This window comes from Drosophila subobscura, chromosome O, assembly GCF_008121235.1.
Source record: "Drosophila subobscura isolate 14011-0131.10 chromosome O, UCBerk_Dsub_1.0, whole genome shotgun sequence".
In the NCBI taxonomy this organism is placed as follows: domain Eukaryota; kingdom Metazoa; phylum Arthropoda; class Insecta; order Diptera; family Drosophilidae; genus Drosophila; species Drosophila subobscura.
This window is the reverse complement of record NC_048533.1, coordinates 21,087,063-21,107,864: the sequence shown is the minus strand read 5'-3', so window position 1 is coordinate 21,107,864 and position 20,802 is coordinate 21,087,063. Positions and strand designations below refer to the sequence as shown.

At 47.9% G+C, this 20,802-nt stretch overlaps 4 protein-coding genes across 6 annotated transcripts; 2 read left to right on the top strand and 2 right to left on the bottom strand.

The window, feature by feature from the left end:
• The first annotated feature begins 987 nt into the window (after positions 1 to 987).
• On the top strand, positions 988 to 14,560 carry LOC117899443 (protein Cep78 homolog). The gene is made up of 7 exons (XM_034809449.1): positions 988 to 1,009; positions 11,847 to 12,171; positions 12,241 to 12,431; positions 12,488 to 12,664; positions 12,715 to 13,349; positions 13,404 to 13,737; positions 13,797 to 14,560. The coding sequence occupies exons 2-7, from the start codon at positions 11,850 to 11,852 to the stop codon at positions 14,400 to 14,402; spliced, it is 2,265 nt and encodes a 754-aa protein (XP_034665340.1). The 5' UTR covers positions 988 to 1,009; positions 11,847 to 11,849; the 3' UTR covers positions 14,403 to 14,560.
• LOC117899440 (cadherin-23) lies at positions 1,018 to 11,314 on the bottom strand. The gene is made up of 13 exons (XM_034809444.1): positions 10,726 to 11,314; positions 7,488 to 7,811; positions 6,204 to 7,434; positions 5,937 to 6,137; positions 5,089 to 5,884; positions 4,624 to 5,032; positions 3,903 to 4,557; positions 3,665 to 3,846; positions 3,195 to 3,607; positions 2,041 to 3,131; positions 1,583 to 1,977; positions 1,380 to 1,524; positions 1,018 to 1,319 (listed from the first exon to the last, which is right to left on the bottom strand). The coding sequence occupies exons 2-13, from the start codon at positions 7,699 to 7,701 to the stop codon at positions 1,121 to 1,123; spliced, it is 5,931 nt and encodes a 1,976-aa protein (XP_034665335.1). The 5' UTR covers positions 7,702 to 7,811; positions 10,726 to 11,314; the 3' UTR covers positions 1,018 to 1,120.
• On the top strand, positions 9,425 to 20,709 carry LOC117899446 (activin receptor type-2B). 2 transcript variants are annotated; one of them, XM_034809453.1, is made up of 7 exons: positions 9,425 to 9,435; positions 16,150 to 16,372; positions 17,701 to 17,892; positions 17,975 to 18,151; positions 18,773 to 18,918; positions 18,978 to 19,793; positions 19,856 to 20,709. In XM_034809453.1, exons 2-7 carry the CDS (start codon positions 16,324 to 16,326, stop codon positions 20,033 to 20,035), a joined length of 1,560 nt encoding a protein of 519 aa, XP_034665344.1. In that variant the 5' UTR covers positions 9,425 to 9,435; positions 16,150 to 16,323; the 3' UTR covers positions 20,036 to 20,709. The 2 variants fall into 2 exon arrangements, with proteins under 2 accessions (XP_034665344.1, XP_034665343.1); XM_034809452.1 differs by lacking the exon at positions 9,425 to 9,435 and having other exon boundaries at positions 15,819 to 16,372.
• Positions 14,548 to 15,365, bottom strand: LOC117899454 (histone H4). 2 transcript variants are annotated; one of them, XM_034809465.1, is made up of 3 exons: positions 15,349 to 15,365; positions 14,926 to 15,133; positions 14,548 to 14,862 (listed from the first exon to the last, which is right to left on the bottom strand). In XM_034809465.1, exons 2-3 carry the CDS (start codon positions 15,103 to 15,105, stop codon positions 14,731 to 14,733), a joined length of 312 nt encoding a protein of 103 aa, XP_034665356.1. In that variant the 5' UTR covers positions 15,106 to 15,133; positions 15,349 to 15,365; the 3' UTR covers positions 14,548 to 14,730. The 2 variants fall into 2 exon arrangements, with proteins under 2 accessions (XP_034665356.1, XP_034665355.1); XM_034809464.1 differs by lacking the exon at positions 15,349 to 15,365 and adding an exon at positions 15,317 to 15,334.
• Positions 20,710 to 20,802: the final 93 nt, after the last annotated feature.

The following is a 20,802-nucleotide window of genomic DNA, read 5'->3' as shown; positions in this document are numbered from 1 at the left end:
CATAGATGTAACTGAACTTGTATGTATTCGCTCTTCAGTTAGTTAATTACTTCCCCCCCAAAAAAAAACCCCCTACACCGATCTATTTCGCTGTGCAAGTGACGCGAACAAAAATTTATGTTTACCAAAACTATACCCATGTATTTCTCTATGCTTTAAACTTAGTTTTTACACCACAATTGGTAGATATATTTTGTAAGAGCTCCCTGCCCCTGTAGCCACCTCGTTTCCATCAGTTGACGTTTTTTTTTTATACAAGTTTTCGGTATGAGGTACAATTTCATTTTTGTAATTTATGTGCATTTTTGTGATCTAATTTGTGTAATTATTATAAACGAAAAAAAAAAAAAAAAACAAAACAAAACAAAATACTTTAAGAAAACGAAACAAAAAAAAAAATACAAAAACCAACAGCAAATGAAAAAAAGAATTGATTGATTTTATGGCAACTGAATATTTTACCCTGAAAATATAATACAATATTTTTAGTAAAAAAAAAACAAAAAGAAACCAAAGAAGGCAATTTTTTTATTCATTATTCATTATGGATCCAAGTAGACACTGAGCTGGCAGTCATTATGCGGCAGCACTCGTAAATTATAAATTTCACAGCCACACAATAGAAGAAACAAAACAAGAAACAAAAACCAAACAAGAGGCAATATTTTTGAGACCAAAAGTAGACGAAGAGCTTTACTGACTGTATAAAATATTGTTTCTGTTTGGAGATTTGTGTGGCACGTGGGATCAAGCAGCCTGCAGGAGACTTCTCCTAAAAGCAGGCCTGTGATTTGCCCTTCACTTTGATGCATCCAAAAACCCAACACCTGAATCACATAATTTATTATTTAAATAAATTTTCAAGCTTCTGGTAAGTGTGTGCCGCAGCTCCCTGATCGTTGCCTAAAACTAATGGCAGGCCTTTCATTCCCCTTCCAGTTAGCTCGAATTTATTTATTTATATTTTATCATACCCGACCAGAAGCTGTTTTCAAAACTCAAATACGCAGTAAGTCATTAAGTACTTCAGTAGATCATATATTTACATGGGTCTTAGAAGCTAAACCTAAGTCTAAGCTAACCTAGACTAGTTGTAATAAATAATTGAATGGGGCTGTGGCTACAGCTCCGTTGTCTCCAGCTTGCGTGCCAGTATCTGAGCATTATTCGTTAGCTTATCGATCTGATTGTACAGATTGAAGTGGCGATTTAGATCGTTGCTGTTGTTGAATAGCTTGGCGGTGCCCTTGAGCGTTTCGTGCATGTCCTGCGTGGCCACGGCCAGAAAGTTGTCATCCAGCGAGTCCTGAGCGCCAATGCTGATCAGAATCAAATCTAAATATTAGTTGGTTATTTTGTGGCTTCCTTTCTTTGCTCACCTTGCAGTCTCCTCGTTTTTGAACCACTCGTTCTCGTAGCCCTTCAGCCAAATGGGATTGGAGCCTTGGACGCTGTGCTTGTTGGTGTTTGGCACACGCGTGGCTGGCTCGTTTGTGTGCTGCAGCGACAGCGATGAGTGAGCGCCTGGAAAAAGACAGAACTAAGACATTGTGCCATGGCTATAAATAGGAGTTGAACCTACGAAAAATATTAACTTTAGCGGCTCTTAGCTGCCTCCTGTAGCCATTCCGCTGTGAGGCGCACAGCGCTAGGATCACCACCAGCAGCGTGGCCATGAAAAGATTCGTGAAGACGAGCCACACGAACAGTGGGCCCTTGGTGGGGCCAGCTGTGAGCAGCTGCGCCTCCGCTGGCTGCGTGTCCAGCACATTGAGCTCCTTGAACAGTTCGTCCAGGCTCTCGATGTGCGAATCGATCAGCTTGAGCACATCGGAGACCTCGTAGATGGAGTTATCCTCGCGCTCGACTAGATGCATGTACAGATCCGTTTTGGTCTTGTCCACCGACCCGTCCTTGTTCTCATGCACTTTGATCTCATCGATGTTGACAATGGATTCGGTTATGTTGCCCAAGGTGCTGCAGGGAAGATAATTCATTTTATTCTTTCATCTTTGAAGGCCTTCCCCGCCCAGTACTTACTCTCTGAAAACGTCCACGCGGGAGCGAAGCTCATCCGGCTGCAGTCGAAAGACAAATCGCACCTTCTGATCCTCGCGCAGCAGATAGATAAACACATGGGCCACATCCCGCATGCCCAGCGAATCGTTGGCCAGCACCACAAAGTCAAAGTAGCCCTTCATGCCCTTCTGCGGATCAAAGTTCAGCTGCACCTCACCCGTCTCCGCGTCCAGCAGAAATGGGGCCTTGCGCACATTCTCCAGTCCCTCGGAGAGTGTTTGCCGGATCTCGCCTATCTGATAGTAGCCGATCTTCGCGTTGCTACCCTCATCTGCGTCCGTGGCCTCCACGCGCATAAACTTTAGGCCAAAGTCCGCATTGGTTGTGATGCCGCCCGTGAAGATCTTCGAGCGGAATCTCGGCGGATTGTCGTTGATGTCCAGCACTCTCACCTGAACCCGCACAATCGTGCTATCTGCTTCGGGCGGTGGCTCAACTGGGGGATCCTCCACTGGGTGAGCCTCCAGACTGTTGTCGTAGCTTTCGTAGGACACGAGCTCGGTCTCGGCAGACGAGGATGGAGCCAACTCCGACTCATACTCAGCCGATCGCAGCTGACGCGAGTGCTTGAAGCGATCGTAGCTGGTCGCGCCATGTCGCAGGTGTCCAGCGATCTTGTTATTAATCTCAATGCCCATTCTACGACGCTGATGAACACTTGAGCGATCTTCAGTCTCATTGGCGCAGTTCTCGGTGGCCTTAACATAAAGCGTAAAGTTTGCCACCAACTCGCGATCGAGCTCGCGATCCACAGTGAGGATATGGGACTCGGGATCCAATCGAAAGTAGCCAGCCTCATTGCCGCGCACTATGAAGTAGCACACCTGACTGGGCATCTGCTCGGGATCGTCCAGCTCCAGCTGATCCTTGTCTATGGTGTCGGGCAGCTTAATGCGCTCTGCACCTGGATCCGAGTGTTCCGTAAAATTTACTGATATTTCGTTGACTATAAACTGCGGCTCGTAGTCGTTGACGTTGCGCACATAAACGCTCAGATCGAGATCGGTGCTCAGGGATGTGGGCAGACCCTGATCGTAGGCTTCAATGCGGAGCTTTAAAAAAAACAAAAAAGATCAGTCAAGATCATTCTTCTCTCTTTGTAGGTCCTAGCTTACCTCATGTATCTTCTGCCTCTCGCGATTGAGTGGCTGCCGCAGAAACAACTCCCCCGTGTCCGCATTCATCCCGAACATCTTGTAGCTGCCCAAAGGATCGGGCTTCAGTCGGTACCGCACAAGCGCATTCTGTCCCATATCCGCATCGCTGGCATAGGCCTGTAGCAACAGACTCCCCACTGTGGCATTTTCCGGCACTCGCACTGTGGTGTTGTGCAAAGGCCTCACAAAAACCGGCGCATGATCGTTGAAATCCGAGACGCAAATGTCCAGCGTGCTGTGCACGATGTTAGCTGGCAGACCCAAGTCCCTGGCGGTTATGGTCAAGCTGTAGTTGCCGAATCTGTTGCGCAGACTTTGCCCGGCAAAGATTTGGGCATTCCAAGGGTCCAGCTGACGCAGCTCAAAGATGCCTAAGGGAGGGAGATTATAACAATCGTTTGATTAGGATAAGCAAAGTGCCAACTTACCCTCCTTGTTGCCTTGTGTAATAGCAAAGTTCAAGCGTCCATTGGGCGTGGCTGGATCGTCCGCATCCTTGCCCACAATGCTGGCAATGCGCTCGTGCAGCTCGTGGTACTCCGTGATGAGCACACAGCTCGTGGGCAGGCTGACCTCGGGCGGATTATCGTTCTCATCGAGGATGGAAATGCTGTAAGGCAAAGGCTTAATTATCTCTCTCCGTACCGATCTTCATCGACTACTTACAACACTTGCTTGAATGCATTCCGACTCTCTCCAGCCAGAAATCCAAACTGATAATTGTCCCATGCCTCGATGACCAGATTGTAGGAGTCCTTTGTCTCACGATCCAAACGATCGGCCACCGTCAGCACACCCGTGTCCGCATCTATGGTGAACTTGCCCTGCGAACTAATGCGGTCCATGAGGAATGTGATCTTGCCAAAGTCTCCAGCGTCAGCATCCGCTGCTTGGAGGGTGGCCACCCGCGTGCCTGGCGCTGCCTGCTCGCTGATTGTGTAATTCTTGCTGCCGCCAATGAAGTACGGATTGTTGTCATTCTCATCCAGCACCGTGACATAAACATCCACGAGGGAGGAGCGTGGCGGCAGACCCGAGTCTGTGGCTCGCACGCTAAAATTCAGCCACTGATGCTGCTCGTGATCGATTTTATTGGCCACCACAATCTCGCCCGTTTGGGCATCCAGATGGATCAAGCTGCGATAGGTGGGATTGCCTTCCAAGGCATAAGTGATGGTGCGATTCCTATCCACATCGTAGGCCAGCACATTGACAATCATAGCCCCATTGATGCTATTCTCGGTGATGGATTGGCGGTAGAAGGGCTGCTTGAACTTGGGATTATTGTCGTTCTCATCCAGCACTTGAATGCTAAGGAAACCTAAAAGGAAATGGAAGGAAGAGGGTTTAAGATCCAGCTTCTAGATTCTCCTCTCCATTAACTCACCTTCAACCAACTGCCTGCCCTTGGCTGCTGCCAGATCCTCCACTGTTATGGCCAGCTTGATGTGCTCTACCCTCTCGCGATCCAGCAGCTTGACAACCTTCAGACTACCCTCAATGGGATCCAACTCAAAGGCGCCCAAGTAGTCGTATTCGCTGGGCTTGACCAGTGCGCCCTCCTCGTTGCGGCCCTCACAGTGCTCCGCATTCAGTTTGTAGCGCAAAATGGCATTCTGATCGGAATCCGTTGCCCTGATACGATAGACCAGGCTGCCCACTTGCGTGTTCTCGACGATCTGCAGCGCAGGAAGCTCCGTCAGCAGCGGCAGTTTGTTGTTTACATCTTGAATGCTGATGTTCACAGTGGCGGTGCTCATTAGCTGCGAACTGCCCAACCCACCATCCAGAGCGAGCTGCAAAGGGGAAGATTTCAGAGTTTAAACCAAAAGGAAGATCTGCCAGAACTTACCACAGACAAAGTGTAGATGGAACGCTTGCTGTCGGTCAAATCGGGATCCAAATTGGCGCCCTGTGCCACGGATATCACACCCGATTCCGAGTTGATAATAAACTTATCGCTGGCACCCGTTTGGATGCGATAGACAACAACATTGTTGGGCGACGAACCATCACGATCGACGGCTGTTACTTGAAGCACTGAGCTGCCCCCGGGCAGATCCTCGGGCACTGTTTTCGCATAGAAACTCTTCTGGAAGATGGGCGGATTGTCGTTGACATCCTGCACATAGATGAGCACGGGCACGACCGTGGAGAGCATGGGTATGCCAGAGTCCCGAGCGCGCACCAGCAGATCGATCTCCCGCATGCTGCCTCCCGCCTGCCGCTCACTCCGCCGATCCGTGTCCACCAGCTCCTCAAAGTCAAAGTGATGCAGCGGCTGCAGCAGTCCGCTCTGCGGATCAATGGTGAAGTTCGAGCGGTAGAGACCCTCCACAATCTCGTAGGTGATCTGACTGTTCTCGGTGCCATTCAGATCCAGATCGCGTGCCTCCAGCTGCAAGGGAGTCTCGAATTCTCCTTTATTCTCCAGCAGCTTCGTCTCGTACTGTCGCTGCGGAAAGGTCGGGGCATTGTCGTTGACATCCTGTATGTCCACAATGATCTGCGCCGTGTTTCGATTGCCCTGACCAACATTATCAATGGCCTCCACGGTGAGGTAGTGTCGGGAGATGATCTCACGATCAAAGGCCGCTCCGCCATGCTGCTTGATGGTGATGACACCGGTGATGGGATTCAGTTGGAGTCTGCGGGTGGAAAGGCATTAGAAATCTCAGACTCCCCGTCTGGTTTACTCACAAATGTGCAATGCCTCCCCTGAGGTTCGTGTAGCGTATGCCCATGGTGCCATAGTCGCCCGAGTCCACATCCACAGCCTCCACTTTGGTGATGATCGTGCCCTGATCGCTGTTCTCCAGCACGCTGGCATTGTAGATCGCATGCCCAAACTCCGGAAAGTTGTCGTTCTGATCGCGTATGAAGATCTGCACATGAGCGGAACTGAAAGAGGGGAAGGAAAATCAAATCTTAGACTCCCTCTATCACCATTTCCAATATACAACCCACCTCCAACGACTGGGCTCATCGATTTCCCTTGCAAAAATCGTAAAATTAATCTCCACAAACTGCTCGAAATCCAGCGACTTGGAGTTCTTCACGCGCAGCATAAAGTTGGCCTCATTCACCGCCAGTTCGGGCACAATCTCAAACAGATCGTTGGGCGGATCGAGGAACAGTCGAAAGGTGCCATTGTTGCCTTCGTCGTGATCGTAGACAAAGTTCTGCACATCCTCATCGATGAAGTTCAGCGGCGTATTGGTCTGCGCATTCTCATTCACCTCACAGCGGTACAGCGACTGCCCAAAGGTGGGAATCTCATCGTTTACATCGCTGACAATGACCGTCACCTCGGTGCGAATGGAGACGGGTGCCAGCTGAGTGTTGGACTTGGACAGCTCCGTGGCAGTGATGCGGAGTATGTGAGCTCCATTCACCTGATCGCTCTGCTCCTCACGATCCAGTTCGGTGAGGGTGTGCACGATGCCAGTGTGTCGATCAATGTCAAAGAGATCATTCGCCTCCAGGCTGTAGGCAATGGGATTGTTGATGCCACGATCACCGTCGATCGCACGCACTCGGAGCACCCTTGTGCCCACTGGCGCATCCTCGGCAATGCGTGCCACCGCCTGAACCTCTACAAATTCCGGTGGCTGGTCCTCGATGTCCTTCACCTTGATCAGTATGGCAGCCGTGCCCGTGTTCACCGGTCCCTGGTTGGCACGATCAATGGCCAGCACGCGCAGCTGATACAAACTCTTCGATTCGTAGTCCAACTCCCGCTGGAGCCGCAGCACGCCCTTGCCCTGGTGCGTGGCAATGCTGAAGACATCATTATCCCCATCGAGCTCCTGCAGATAGTAGACAACCTGGCCGTAGGCACCCTCATCGGCATCGGTGGCCTCCAGAGTGCTAATCACTCCCGGCCCGCTGCCCTCGGGTATCTCGATGGCATTCTGATACGGCAGAAAGGTGGGAACATTGTCATTGATGTCCTCTACGAGCAGCAGTAAACTCTGCGTCACATAGCTGTGATCGCTGTAGTGGCTGTCCGTCAGCGTCAGGACTATGGCATACTCGTCCTGCAGCTCACGGTCCAGCTCCTTGGCCAGATACAGCTTGGCCTCATTGCCGCCGGTGTTTTCGATGCGTATAATCTCGCTGTCGTGAGAGTTTCGCTTGCCAAAGGTTAAAGGATCATTGTCCGGATCGTAGCCCTTGAGGGTGTAGATTAGAGTGCCTGGAAAGCGAGGGTTAGGTGGGGTTTTAAGGTGTTGTTTGCTTGATACTCACCCACTCTAGTTTCCGGACTCTCCTTGAGTCGCAGCACAATCTCCGACTGTCCATCAATAGCAAAACGTGGCGGACGATTGGCAGCCGCAAAGCCAATTAGGCTGGTAAAAACTAACAACAGGATGCTTATGTGTCTAGAGTGTCTCCGGTTCTGTGTCCTTTTTAAGCGCACCTTCTTGTAGTCTGTGGATTGCCGCAGCTGTTCGTTGTACATTTTGTTGCTGTTGGTGCTGGCGATGATGAGGAAGTTGTGTTTGTTGTGAGCACCTTTTGGTTACTGCGACTGCCACATGACAGCTTGGAATGACACCAGCCGAGCGACACCTAGAAAAATAGACCAAAAGTGTGGATCAAGAGTGTGTTGAAACCCAGTGTTAACCCATTTTCCCTGCGTTGTCTGGTGACTCTTGGGGCTGTGCCTTATGACCCCAAAAGAGTTTCGCTTGAGAAAGCAAAGACAGCAAGAACTTCAAGTGGAGTGGCGGCAGTGCTTTCGGTTCTGGTTCTGCTCTTGCAACATGGCGGGGACATACACATGTCAACAATTAGGTCGAACAAAAATGTTTCTCAATGGCACCGGGTACTGGCTACTGGACCTGCTCTTGCTCTGCGTGAGAATTGGCCAAATCTTTTTGCGAAAGTTTTATGCGCAAATTAATTAAAGCGTCTGGAGGAATTCCGCTAAAGAAATTTTTATTGACTTGGTTTTTGTGTGTTGTTTGAAGGTTTAACGACCGTAACGTTTTCTAAACTGCCCCGGCAATTATTATAACTCTTTTGCGGAGCACTTTTGTGGGTATTCATGTGCCAGATTTGGTCTCAGTTAATGCCAATAAATTCTGGCTAATCTGTCAATAAATAGTTCTTGCTGGAGTGCAAAGAAAACTGAAAGTTTGAGGGAATAACCAAACATTTTAATGATGTTTCTCCAGAGTTTGTTATCTTCGCTTTGGTTTCTCACAGCGCATCATGGAGGCGTGTGAAAAGTGCATCGCGATGACTGCATCTGCATCTATTTCTGCTGCTACAGATACCATTGGCTGCGGCTTATTAATGCCAGACATTGCCATTGTTTGAGAGTTCAACTTGGAGGCTTTTGAGCCTCATTTGCAATCGGAGCAATCTCATACTTTTCCACAGAGCCACAGCCTGTGGTTCATTGATTTCGCAATCACTTGGCTATAAGCATTGCTTGGGGGGGGATTATTTCTTAATTGTTGGCAATCGTAAATGTCTCTCCGGTCAACAGGTAATTGATTTGTGTACTTGTGGCTGCTGTTGCTCTTGCACAATCCCCAGTCCCCCACTCATCTTTATCGCATTGTGAAAAATCAGCAGACAAGGTCGTTAGTGGATCCGAATCCACTTTTGATTCAAAAGTAATCACAATTTGTGGCTGATTTCGCTTTCAACACGCGCCACATGCAACATCTTTTCTGAGGCACAAGGAGAAGAAGCTGTTGCAGCGGCTTGGTTGGGTTTTTCTCTTCGGCTTTCGGGGGTAATTATCCGTGTGTATTCATGGCCGAGAGGCAATTGGGTTGTTTGGTCAGTTGGCTGCCAGCGAATGCTCGGGTGGCCATACAATTTCATGCTGCAATGCTTTTTGGCCACATCAGAATGGGGCTACAGCCGGCTATCTATCACAGCTCGTCGATCAATTTATCCGAGCGATAGCTGTAGCTGTACCCCGACTGTCAGACTTCCCAGTTATGCCTGGAATTTGTAGCTGTAAGTATTGCCTATCCATACCCCCAATTTTATGGCTATCACTCCACATTAAATGAGGCTATTTAAAGCCACAACTAAATGCAGTCTTAATTAAGTCCATTAGTGGCTGGAGACGCACTTTCCTGTTGGCAATTTTCCACACGGCGGAAAACTCACTGAATTAAAGCAAATTAATAAGTCACGCCGCCGACTCGCAGCAGAGATCAAACCAAGCAAAGTTGGTTGCCATTTCACTTACAATTTATGTAAGTTGAAAGTGGAAGAGTCGCCCGGCAAAAGTCTCAGAGCCATGACGACGGGTGACGACGCTGCCTTTCCACAGCTACAAAATCTTCAAGATCTGAGACTCTTTTGGCTGTCTTTCCTAGTGCTAATGACTCTTGTTGCAAAGTTCACGCTTGGCATGTTCTGCCCTGATCTGGAATGGCCTTTGGTTTCCCTGTCCAAAAAGTGAAATCCTGCACGAAAATAGCTCTACCCAATCCATTGCTTTTCCCACTGCCTTGCCATTAAGTCTTGCGGTTAACCACAAAACAAAACTGCTGGGGGAACTCCCAAGATAATCCCACACAAATGGAAAACTCAATGAACAATTTTTGATTTCGGATGTTGTGCATGATGATGCGACAAGTTACTGCTCCTCCTCCTGCTGCTGCTGCTCCTGCATCTCTCCACTCTGCAGACATAATCGTACGTTGCTACCTGGCTGTTCACTTTCCATGTCAGCCAGAGCCAGGGGTTTCATTTAATTATATTAAAAATGTTAAGCGCGACTCGGCGAGAGAGAGAGAGAGTCAAAGGCAGAGCTATCTCTGTTTGTGACCAATGTTGCCTTCAGTTTCCGGGGCACGAGTGGCTGAGCAAACAGTCGCTGGGGGAGGCCCACGGCTGCTGCTACTCCAATTTGAACACTTCCTCCCTCATATTAGGGCCCTGTTTGTCATGCCCATCGATTCCGCGACAGTCAAGTTCAACGCCAGCAGCAGCAGCGGCACAGCTCCATGCCAGCTATTGTTTGTTGTTGGCTAACAAACAAAAGGAGAGTCGCTACGGAGGGAGGCAGCGCCGTTGCGGTAGCTTGGTTTTTGACTCATAGCCCAGGTTCAAGCGACGCCCGCATCCGTCTCACTTTCATGGTAATGTGCGTAGTCCCTGCCAGCTCTCTGCCGGCTCCAATCTACACTCCACTCTCTAGCCCTGAGCTCCCAAGTGTCGTAAAACATTTGTCCGTTACACTTGGTCTCCTTTTCTAGCTCGTTTTTTGCAACTGCTTCTGCTTCGTTCATCCAAAACTGCGGGTACGAGTATTGCCACATCTCTGGGCCCTTAGACAATTGGTTTCGCATACATGCTGCGATCGACGCGTGACTTGGAAGAGCAAGCAAGTCCTTGACCTGGCCAGTGCGACCTTACATACATTATTGGGCGAAGCGTAACGCCCCTAGAGCTTCTTTAACATTAAAACCAACCCCAGTGAGGAGGGAAGCCCCATCAATACATTACTTACCCTCTAAGAAAGGTATTCCTCTAGCACACACAGAGAGTCAGAAGTATCCTTTCGACTTTTATGTTAATTATTGTAAGGGCGCACTTCCAATGTCTCACTCGATTGCCAGCAGTCGACTGCTTACACAGAACTTTCAAATTTCTTGTACTGACACATTTTCGTAAAGGCTTCTTCTGTGGGCCAGCACAGGCACGACGACCGCGACGTCACTGGTAATTAGGCATGAGTCAAAGAACCCCAGAACTAAATAAACGTGTCGCATGCTCTAAAATTGGGCAATGCACGAACCGGAACTTGATTCCAAACAGGGTAGGTAGGGGGGTACCACTACCACATATACACATGTACGTATGTGAATGATGAGCACGCGGATAGAGATCACTGTAATGACACTTTTGACGCCGCCGACGGAACGTGCTTCAAACCACGCAATGTACTTAGTGCTGACCAGGCAAGCAGGCGGGGGATGGGGGCTGCGTGTTAATAAATCACGATTGCACTTCAAAACTTCGAATACCGTTAAGTGTTTTCGGAACACGAACTAGACGCCAAAAACGAACTGTAAGCTGCGAAAGCCGCAAAACGACTAAGAGCCTACGCTGAAGCTTGAGCCATGGAACGGTGTGCAGTATGGGAATGGAGTTGACAACGAACGGTATGGCAACGCTGCCACACAGAGAGAAAGAGAGACAGAGACTGCACTGCAGGCACGCGAGTAATTACCGAACCGTAAATTCCGCCGGCATGAGTAGTTTGGGTGGGGAGGGGGTCTGATTGGGGGTGGAATTGTTTGTTTACGATCTCGCACCGCTCAAATTGCGAAAGAGAGTGTGTGGTGGACAACGGAAGTGCGTTGGGCTTATGCAATTTTTAAGGTTAGTTTAGCATGTATTAAAGACCAAACAATGTTTAGTGGAATTAATGTTTAAATTAAGCAAGCTTTGAATATTTTTTACACCAGCATTTGTTACACACCACAAGTACATCAAAACTCGTGTAGGTGTTGTTGCGTGTAACAAAGGAAACATTTTTATTTTTGTATCATCAAAGTTTTCATTGAATATTATTTCCAGTACTTTTTACACTACAAATTGTTTTTGTATTATAAATATATCACACAGAACATGTCGCTGAATCGTGTCTCAGGGATCCGTAATGGACAGCTAAGGGAATTGGCAAAGAAATCCAGTTCGTCGGATATGATGCCGTTACTCGTCAAGAAATCAAGCAGAAGCCGTTGCTTCCATTTGCGCTACATGGAGCTGTGCCGTGCCAAAAATTTGACACCCTCGCCGGAAATCCGAAAAAAGTCAAATGACAAAACCAAGCTGGAGCTCTTCGCGGACAAGCTGGCTGTCAACGACTGGATGATGGTCATCGAGGCGCTGCAGCATGACATCGTCCTACAGAGCATTGTGTTGCGCATGCGTCGCCCCTACCCAAAGAGTGAGTAGCCAGGAGTTGGAGCAGACGTACTGCCGGGGAATATAAAATGTGGGTAACTTTTCCTTGTAGACACTATAGAGCCCATCGATACGGAGAGTCGGGCGAGACTCTTTCGACAGCGTCCCGTGGTATTCACACGCTTCATTTTTCGCTGCCTCGTCCATTCCATTGCCAATGCTGTGTCCACCAACAAGAATCTCACAGTGCTCAAGCTGGAGGGTCTGCCACTTTATGATGGCTACATCGAGTCCATTGCCAATGTAGGTATTAACTCGTGGTTCCATTCCTCTACCCAATGTGTTCCCTATATTTCTAGGCGCTAGGCGCTAACGAGAACCTGGAGACCTTGAGCTTTCGAGGCTCCAACATTGGGGACAGGGGATGCGAGATTGTGTGCAGCACGGCCAAGTACCTCCATCGGATTGCATACGTTGATCTCTCCGACTGTAACATCAGCGCAAAGGGAGCCGCTCACGTGGCTGACATGATCAAGGTATGAAGGAGCTAAAAGTCATATCTGCTATTGGTAACTCCCTCCCTCAGATGCAGAAGATTTCCCAATTCACAGAGGGATGGGAAAAGTCTCTGCGGTACCGGGATGTCGATCTTAGTTCCATCTCGGGGCTGCGCACGGTAATGCTAGCAAACAATCCGCTGATCGGTGACCAGGGCCTGCGATGCATTACCGAAGTACTGAAGGAGGATGCCTGGATAAGGGTTATCGACATGCAGTGCTGTGGCCTGACTGACTTTGGTGCCAAACTCGTACAGAACTGCCTGGACTGGAACACTTTCATTCAGGAGTTCAATGTGAAGCACAACAAGGGCATCAGCCACTTCATGCAGCGCAGCATTCGCGAACATCTGGGCATACCACAGTTCGAGAGGAAGGAGCCGGAGTGTGATCTGTCGGAGTTTCTCAGCATCTCCAAGGAGCTGCAGAGCCTGCCCAAGGGCCAGAAGTTTTCCTTCAGCTTTCTACTGGCACACATCAAGGTCCTTGAGCAGGAGCTCTCCTTCGAACGGATTGTACGCAAGAAGGCCGAGAAGCTAACGATGAAGCTCAGCAGTCAAATAATGAGTGAAGGTCAGATGACATCTGAAAACTTCTTGGAAACATCCCTCGTAACATCCCACATGCCCGACGAGTGTCTGGAAATGCAGGAAAATCTCATAGAGTATGTATTTCTCCGCTGTATTCCTCTGTGCATTGTGTATTTCCCCTTCCTCAGATCGCCAACGTATCGGCAGGCGCAGTTCGGCAAGCTAATCAACAGTGCTGTCCCAACACCCGAATCTACGCCGCGCAGCGACTTGTCGACGATGCGAAATGAGACGCAGGAGCAGCCATACTCCAGCCAACTGGAAGAGGAACAAACGGAGGAGGAACAGTCCGTGGCGTCCGTGGAGGTCAGCACTTGCGAGGAAGAGCAGGAGGCAACGCCACGGCTGGTCACACCGGTCCGCAAGGTGCGCAGTGAGATGAAGTACGTGGAGAAAAACGTCAAAGATGCCAACAAGAAAAACGAATCAAAGTCGGATCACGAATTCGCCAACGAGCGACACGTAAGTGATTGACAATCTGCCACAGTCTGCGAAGTGTAACACCAATTTCTATATTCCAGTTCAATCTGAAAACGACGGAGCGATTCGAGCAGGACATAGGGGACAGTGTCCAGGTGAGCGCGAATCAGCATGGGCAGGACTGTCACGAAGGAGGTGGCGATGGCAGCCCAACAAGCAGGAACGACAGCGAGGTGAAGGCGTTGCGTGATGACGAGCAGAAACACCTCAATAAGAATAGACAGGCTGGGGACAGCGCCAGCAACTGGAACTTCAATTTTAGCACACTCTTGGCCAGTAATCGCTTGGAGCGCAAAACAACCCAACTGTCCAAATCGGAGTCCGAATATTTTGCTTCATATGAAAAGAATATGAATGAAGCACGCGAGAAAATGGAAACGCTCATGGGACTGCGTACACCTCCAGTGTCCTCAGAGACGACGGGCTCTGCCTCTGGATCCGCCTCCGGCTCGGAGCTAGATGTACCAAATTCCAAAAGGTTTATCAAAACGCGCTTTGATCCCCGCACCAAGGCGTCCATCGAGCGCCGCAAATGCCCCGTCATAGACTTGAATGAAATGAAACTATTGTCGCCGCATACTGCCTACATGATGTTGAAGAAAAAGAATGAAGAGGCGCGCTCTTCGCGCAGCTCAACAACCGAATAGCAATTTTTACTTCAAATTGCCTCGAAAGAGTAAAATTTACAGTTTTACAAGCATAGCAGTCATGGAGCCTCCAGAGCCGTTGCCTCCGCCACGAAATGATTATTGAATTTGTTGAACAGACTCTGTTTTAATTAAAGATTTGCAATTTGTGATGACTACTCGAAATGTTAGTTTTATTACTGTCACATTAATTAATTGTTTTGTTTAATAGTTATGGAATATGCGTCTGGTTAAGTTTTGCTCAAGTATGTGTTTTGATTAAGTTCTCGATTAAGTTATAGTTTCCAAAGGGTGTTATAGTTAATATGTTTGTCGGTCGGGGTATTATTTAACCACCGAAACCGTACAGGGTACGTCCCTGGCGCTTCAAGGCGTAGACCACGTCCATGGCGGTCACGGTCTTGCGCTTGGCGTGCTCGGTGTAAGTGACGGCATCGCGGATCACGTTCTCCAAGAATACCTATGGAAAGAATGCAAATTTCAGTTTAGTTCTCATATTCAGTACTTTACTCAGTTCACTCACCTTCAAGACGCCACGGGTTTCTTCGTAGATCAACCCAGAAATACGCTTAACTCCGCCACGGCGAGCCAGACGACGAATGGCTGGCTTGGTGATACCCTGGATGTTATCACGCAAGACCTTGCGATGGCGCTTGGCACCGCCTTTTCCCAATCCTTTACCTCCCTTTCCGCGACCAGTCATTTTTAGTTGTTAGCTTTTTACGATTTACCTAGCAAAAGAGAAGAGAAAACAAACGGGATTAATTGCAGACTCAGACCGACGCCATTTTTGTCGGAAGAGACAAAGCATGTCTTTTCATGTCTGCATATGTGCATCTGCACATTACGTTGATGTTCTTTTTGCATTTCTTTTCATTAAAACTTATTTTTTGTTATTTTATTAGGAATCTTACTTGGTGTTTTAGTTAAAAATGTTTTTACGCACTTTGCAAGTGTAGGCGAATTTTTCAGCTGTGTGACCGTCTGTATGAAATATAGCGCATGACCCTTAATTATATACCAAATGTATATCATTCTCATTTGCAAAATATACGGTAAATACCCTATAAATCGTAACTTTGATATTCTGAGTAACATTACCAGCTAGATAGGACTCCAAGAAGTTAACTAATTGTTTTTTTTTTATTCATCAATCAATTCTCCACATGGTTTGCTAGTTTTTATGACTTCTGTTTATCTTAGTTTGTACAAAAGAAGGTTCAAGCCAAAAATGTTAACCGCAAAGATAAGTATAAAAAGTTACTTTAGTGGGAACGAACCCGCTAGGCCTATTTTCAAAATATTCCGAAAAACAACTAGATCTAAAAATACTAAATGGACTAAAACCCCCTTTTCTACGCCAGACACCGGTCTGGTATATTTCACAAATTCTATGGCATGTTGCGGTATACTTGATACATAATTTCGCGGTCACACTGGACAAGACGTGCACGATTAAAAAATTCATGAAAAAATCGCCCACAAAATTGTAAAGTGCATCAAAAGTGCATCCAAGTGCATTTCAAAGGTGTTTGACTAAAATGTGATTGAAAGGAGTGGACGACAGAGCCGCATAACGTTAAAAATGCCCATAGAAATAGCGTGTGGTCAGCGAATTTGCTGCGAACTCAGCAGCATACATACATAGTCTATAGATAGTGGCGTGTGTCCCGAGACCAGACCCTGGAGTGCATCCAAAGAGGAAGTATAGTTATAGTGTGTGCTCGAGTGCCTGCCAACCGACCAGCAAATCGAATCGCCAAAACCCTCGACCTGAAAACTCTGTGCCAAAATAAATCAACATCCTCACCGTAAACCTAACCACAGTGATCACTCGAGCCAGCGCGCATGCTACAGTTACGTATACACTGTACCGTACCGTGTGTGTTGTAAACAAGTTAGAGGGCGATAACGCTTAACAATGTCCAAATACGAATTAGTGCTTTATCTAGCGGCGCAGCTTTTACTGGGTATGTATTTGGTTATATTTTGCATCTGTGTGCACGATGGTGTATGTGTGTGTGTGGTGTACTTATTGGCGCCTTAATTGCGAGTGTCGTAGTCAATATTATTTGCATATTTTCCCCCATATTTTCCCTTGCGCCGCTTGTGCTTTGAGGCTGTAGTTTTCCTTGTGTTACACACAAAGTACATATTTGGGGCTGCTGCGTACAACTCGCTAGTGGTTCCATAATCCTTTAGTAAAACACTACTTTGATATTACAGTACATACCCTATACATTTAGGTGTATTAGTTGTGGGATGGGTGTTTATGAAAACCAATAAGAATTCCAAGCTTAATGGATTTAAGTATTCAACCATATGCTCGCTGTAACCTCATATAGTAAACAAATGTGTGCATATTTGTGACATAACGTTGAAATATTGTGACTTTTCACACTACAGAGTATCAAATAATCGACTCCTCTTCTGCTCATCTACTCTGGCCATGTGTGTGTGTGTGTGCGAGAGAGAGAATTTTTTTGAATGGATTGCGTTGCATTTGAAACTTGTTGTATTGCGGCTCGGGAGCGGGGGCTGAACTCTCTCACTCACTCATTCTTTCTCACTCTCTCTCGCTCACCCACTGCGCTCTCTTCCCTGTTGCTGTTGCTGCTGTTTCCTTTTTCCCCACAAGCGCCACTTTAACCCATCCCTTTCTGTGTGCATAATGTGCCTGCTTATGTATCTACTTTACTATAAAGCATGCATACTTACATACATACACACAGAAAGGCATGGATACATACATATGGATGTGCATGTGCATGTGCACAGGCAGCGATCCGATTACCCCAAAGGACAGTGGGGCATAAACTGGTTTTGCCCTGGTGCTAACCATTCAATTTGTTATATTTTTTATTTGCCAGTGATTGAGAGTTCCATTTTCTGATAGAACTTTATGCACAATAAATAAATGGTGACGTTGAATCGAGCGAGTGGTTCCACTGTGCACGCGTATATCCGTGCGGATACAGCTCGTGGCACGGTAGCTGCATTGGGGTTATGCCCACTCAAAGGCTCTGGGGCTGCTGGTGTGTGGCCAGTGGAGCTAATTTCGTACCAAAATGGGGTTGCTCTCAATGGGGTCGTCGGTCCACGGTCCACGGTGTGCGAGAATGTGATATGTGTACAAAGGATAGGAGGGCGCCTACAAAGAGCTCCGGTTCTGGGGCCTGGGGCTTTGGCTTTGCCCGGGAGGTCCACTGAGCAGCTAAACATTATTTACCCGCCTTTCAAGTTCTTTTAGCCGATAATTCCATTAACTTTGATCTTTGTTTTCATTCCACCCCAACAGCCTGCTGCTGTATGCCCCATGGCATCCACGGATCCATCCTGCCCGAGGGACACCACAACATAAACTGCGAGCACTACGATGAGAAGATGTGCAATACGGAGCAGGACTGCACCGTCCGCATCGAGCGTTGCCAGGTGGAGACGGACAAGTTACCCAGCTGCTATGTGCTGTGGTCCGCCAACGAGGAGACGGGTGAGTGAATTAAATGCGAATGGATTGGGTGACATCATAAAGGCATACTGATTGTGGTTGTTTCTCCCCATCGTTCCTGCAGGCGCCATGAAAATCAAAATGAAGGGCTGCTTCACCGACATGCACGAATGCAATCAGACGGAGTGCGTGACCAGCGCCGAGCCCAGGCAGGGCAACATGCACTTTTGCTGTTGCAAGGGATCGCTGTGCAACTCGGACCAGAAGTGGATACCCACGACGACAGAGGCAACAACGCAAGGTGGGATTTTGTGTTCCTGTTTGGAGATTTGTCATTGCTCTGTTTACCCCAATTTTTTTTGTATATTTTTTATTTTCGTATTTTGCGCAACTTGTTTTTTATTGCATCTTCAAGTTGCGAGGGGAGTTTTGCTCCCCAACCCATCCCACAGCCAACTGCCATCCGAGGCAGCGTTTTTCGTGCTAACGAACTCTCGACGCGAAGTGGCGCCGCAGCACCAGCAACCCCAGGAGCAGCAGCATGTGTTGCAATTTCTGCCCTCCCGTGCACGTTCGTGCGCTCTTTTCATTTTTTTTTATTTTTCATTTCATTTTGGGGTGTTGCTGCTGCCAGGCCAAGCCAGGCTAGGCCAAGCCTTTGCCTCTCGGTTAGAGCGTCTTTTGTGCCCTGCTCTTTGTTGTTTTGTTCTTGGGCATAGCCCTCTTTTATCTCAAACGAAATGAGGGAAAAAGAGATGCAAAATTGGGGGCGAACTTTCGTTTTTTGGTTCTCGTTTTGCCTTTGAGCAGCACACACACCCAGGCCCCGCTCCATGCTCCAACTAGGGGTGCCACTTGAGATGTTGTTCACCTGTGGCAAGCGCTTAAAGCCCCCCTCTTTAATGTACGTTTGCAATTTCAGTGCCCAAGGAGAAAACACAGGATGGAAGCGATTTAATATACATTTACGTTGGCACCTCCGTGTTTACCGTCCTCATGGTCATACTGGGCATGGGACTGCTCCTCTATCGCCGACGCAAACAGGCGCACTTCAATGAGATACCCACGGTAAGAATCCCCCTGCTGCCTCGCAGTTCTGTATTCTATAACAGTTTCTGTTTCTCCAGCATGAAGCGGAAATCACCAACTCCTCGCCGCTCCTCAGCAATCGTCCCATCCAGCTGCTGGAGCAGAAGGCCAGCGGTCGATTTGGCGACGTTTGGCAAGGCAAACTGCATGCCCAGGATGTGGCCGTGAAAATCTTTCGCATGCAGGAGAAGGAATCGTTTACCACAGAGAATGAAATCTACAAGCTGCCCCGCATGCGACACCCCAACATTCTGGAGTTCCTGGGCGTGGAGAAGCACATGGATAAGCCGGAGTATTGGCTGATTTCCACCTATCAGCACAATGGATCGCTCTGCGACTATCTCAAGTCACACACCATCACCTGGCTGGAGTTGTGCCGCATTGCCGAGTCGATGGCTAATGGTTTGGCGCATTTACATGAGGAGATTCCCGCCTCGAAGGCCGATGGCCTGAAGCCATCCATAGCGCATCGCGACTTCAAGTCCAAGAACGTTCTGCTCAAGGGGGATCTGACGGCGTGCATTGCCGACTTCGGCCTGGCCATGATCTTCCAGCCCGGCAAGCCTTGCGGCGATACTCACGGTCAGGTGGGCACGCGCCGCTACATGGCGCCCGAGGTGCTCGAGGGAGCCATAAATTTCAACAGAGACGCCTTCCTGCGCATCGATGTCTATGCTTGTGGCCTGGTCTTGTGGGAGATGGTGTCTCGTTGCGACATTGTGGGGCCAGTGGGCGAGTTTCAGCTACCGTTCGAGGCCGAACTCGGTCAGCGTCCCACCCTGGACGAGGTGCAGGAGAGCGTGGTGATGAAGAAGCTGCGCCCACGTTTGCTCAACTCTTGGCGCGAACATCCGGTGAGTGAGAAGTGGCTTATGCACTGCAATATATTTCATTACATTCTGCTTTCTTGCTGTAGGGTCTAAGTGTGTTCTGCGACACCATGGAGGAGTGCTGGGATCACGACGCTGAGGCTCGTCTCAGCTCGTCGTGCGTGATGGAGCGCTTCTCGCAAATAAACAAATATCCCTCGACACAGCTGCTCATTAAGAATCACGTCAACATTGATGATGCCAAGGAGTCGACGAACTGCTTATAGAAGCGGTACTAAGTCGCAGCCTCGAGGGCAGGGCTGTGACTTGCCGCCAACCACGAATCAAACGAGAGCCTTTCTCTCAGCAGTCGTTAGTTGATAGTTTGATAATTAGGTGCGGCATCATGTTTCGTTTATAGATTTCTAGTTTTGTAACATCATCATCAGCAGATATCACACACTCACGCTCACCCACACACAGCCATGATCTTGCAGCCGTTAAAAGTGAGCTAAGACAAAAAAACAAATTGTAAACTAAGCTAAAACAGAACAAAGCAGTGCGTTAGTCGTTTGCTACTTGCATAGTAGATGTGTTAGTAACTCATCCCACATTGACTTCATTGACTGATAACCGTACATACACTTATATATACATATACATATATATGCATACAGTACATACACGTAACGTAGCTTTTTGTTTATCATTTAGAAAGTAATTTGTTGAAATTATTGTCGCGCCAAGCAGCCTCTTTATTGTTTCATCAGCGAATGTCTCTTACCCGTTAGTTTTACTGTTTATTTCTATTAATAATTTTAATTTTATAAATTTAATTTTTATTCTGTATGTAGTTTTAGTGTTTTTATTTGCCGCACACTACCGTTTTGACTTCAATGTGCGTGTGTCTTTCGATGTTGTATTTTAAATAAACGAAAAATTACTTTTTAGCTGCTCCCTTTTGCCATTTGATTTGCTTATTTTTTTATAGTTTAAATCGTAGTGCCAACGACCCTCAGAGCTCACTAAACGCATGCAAAATGTGTGTGTAATT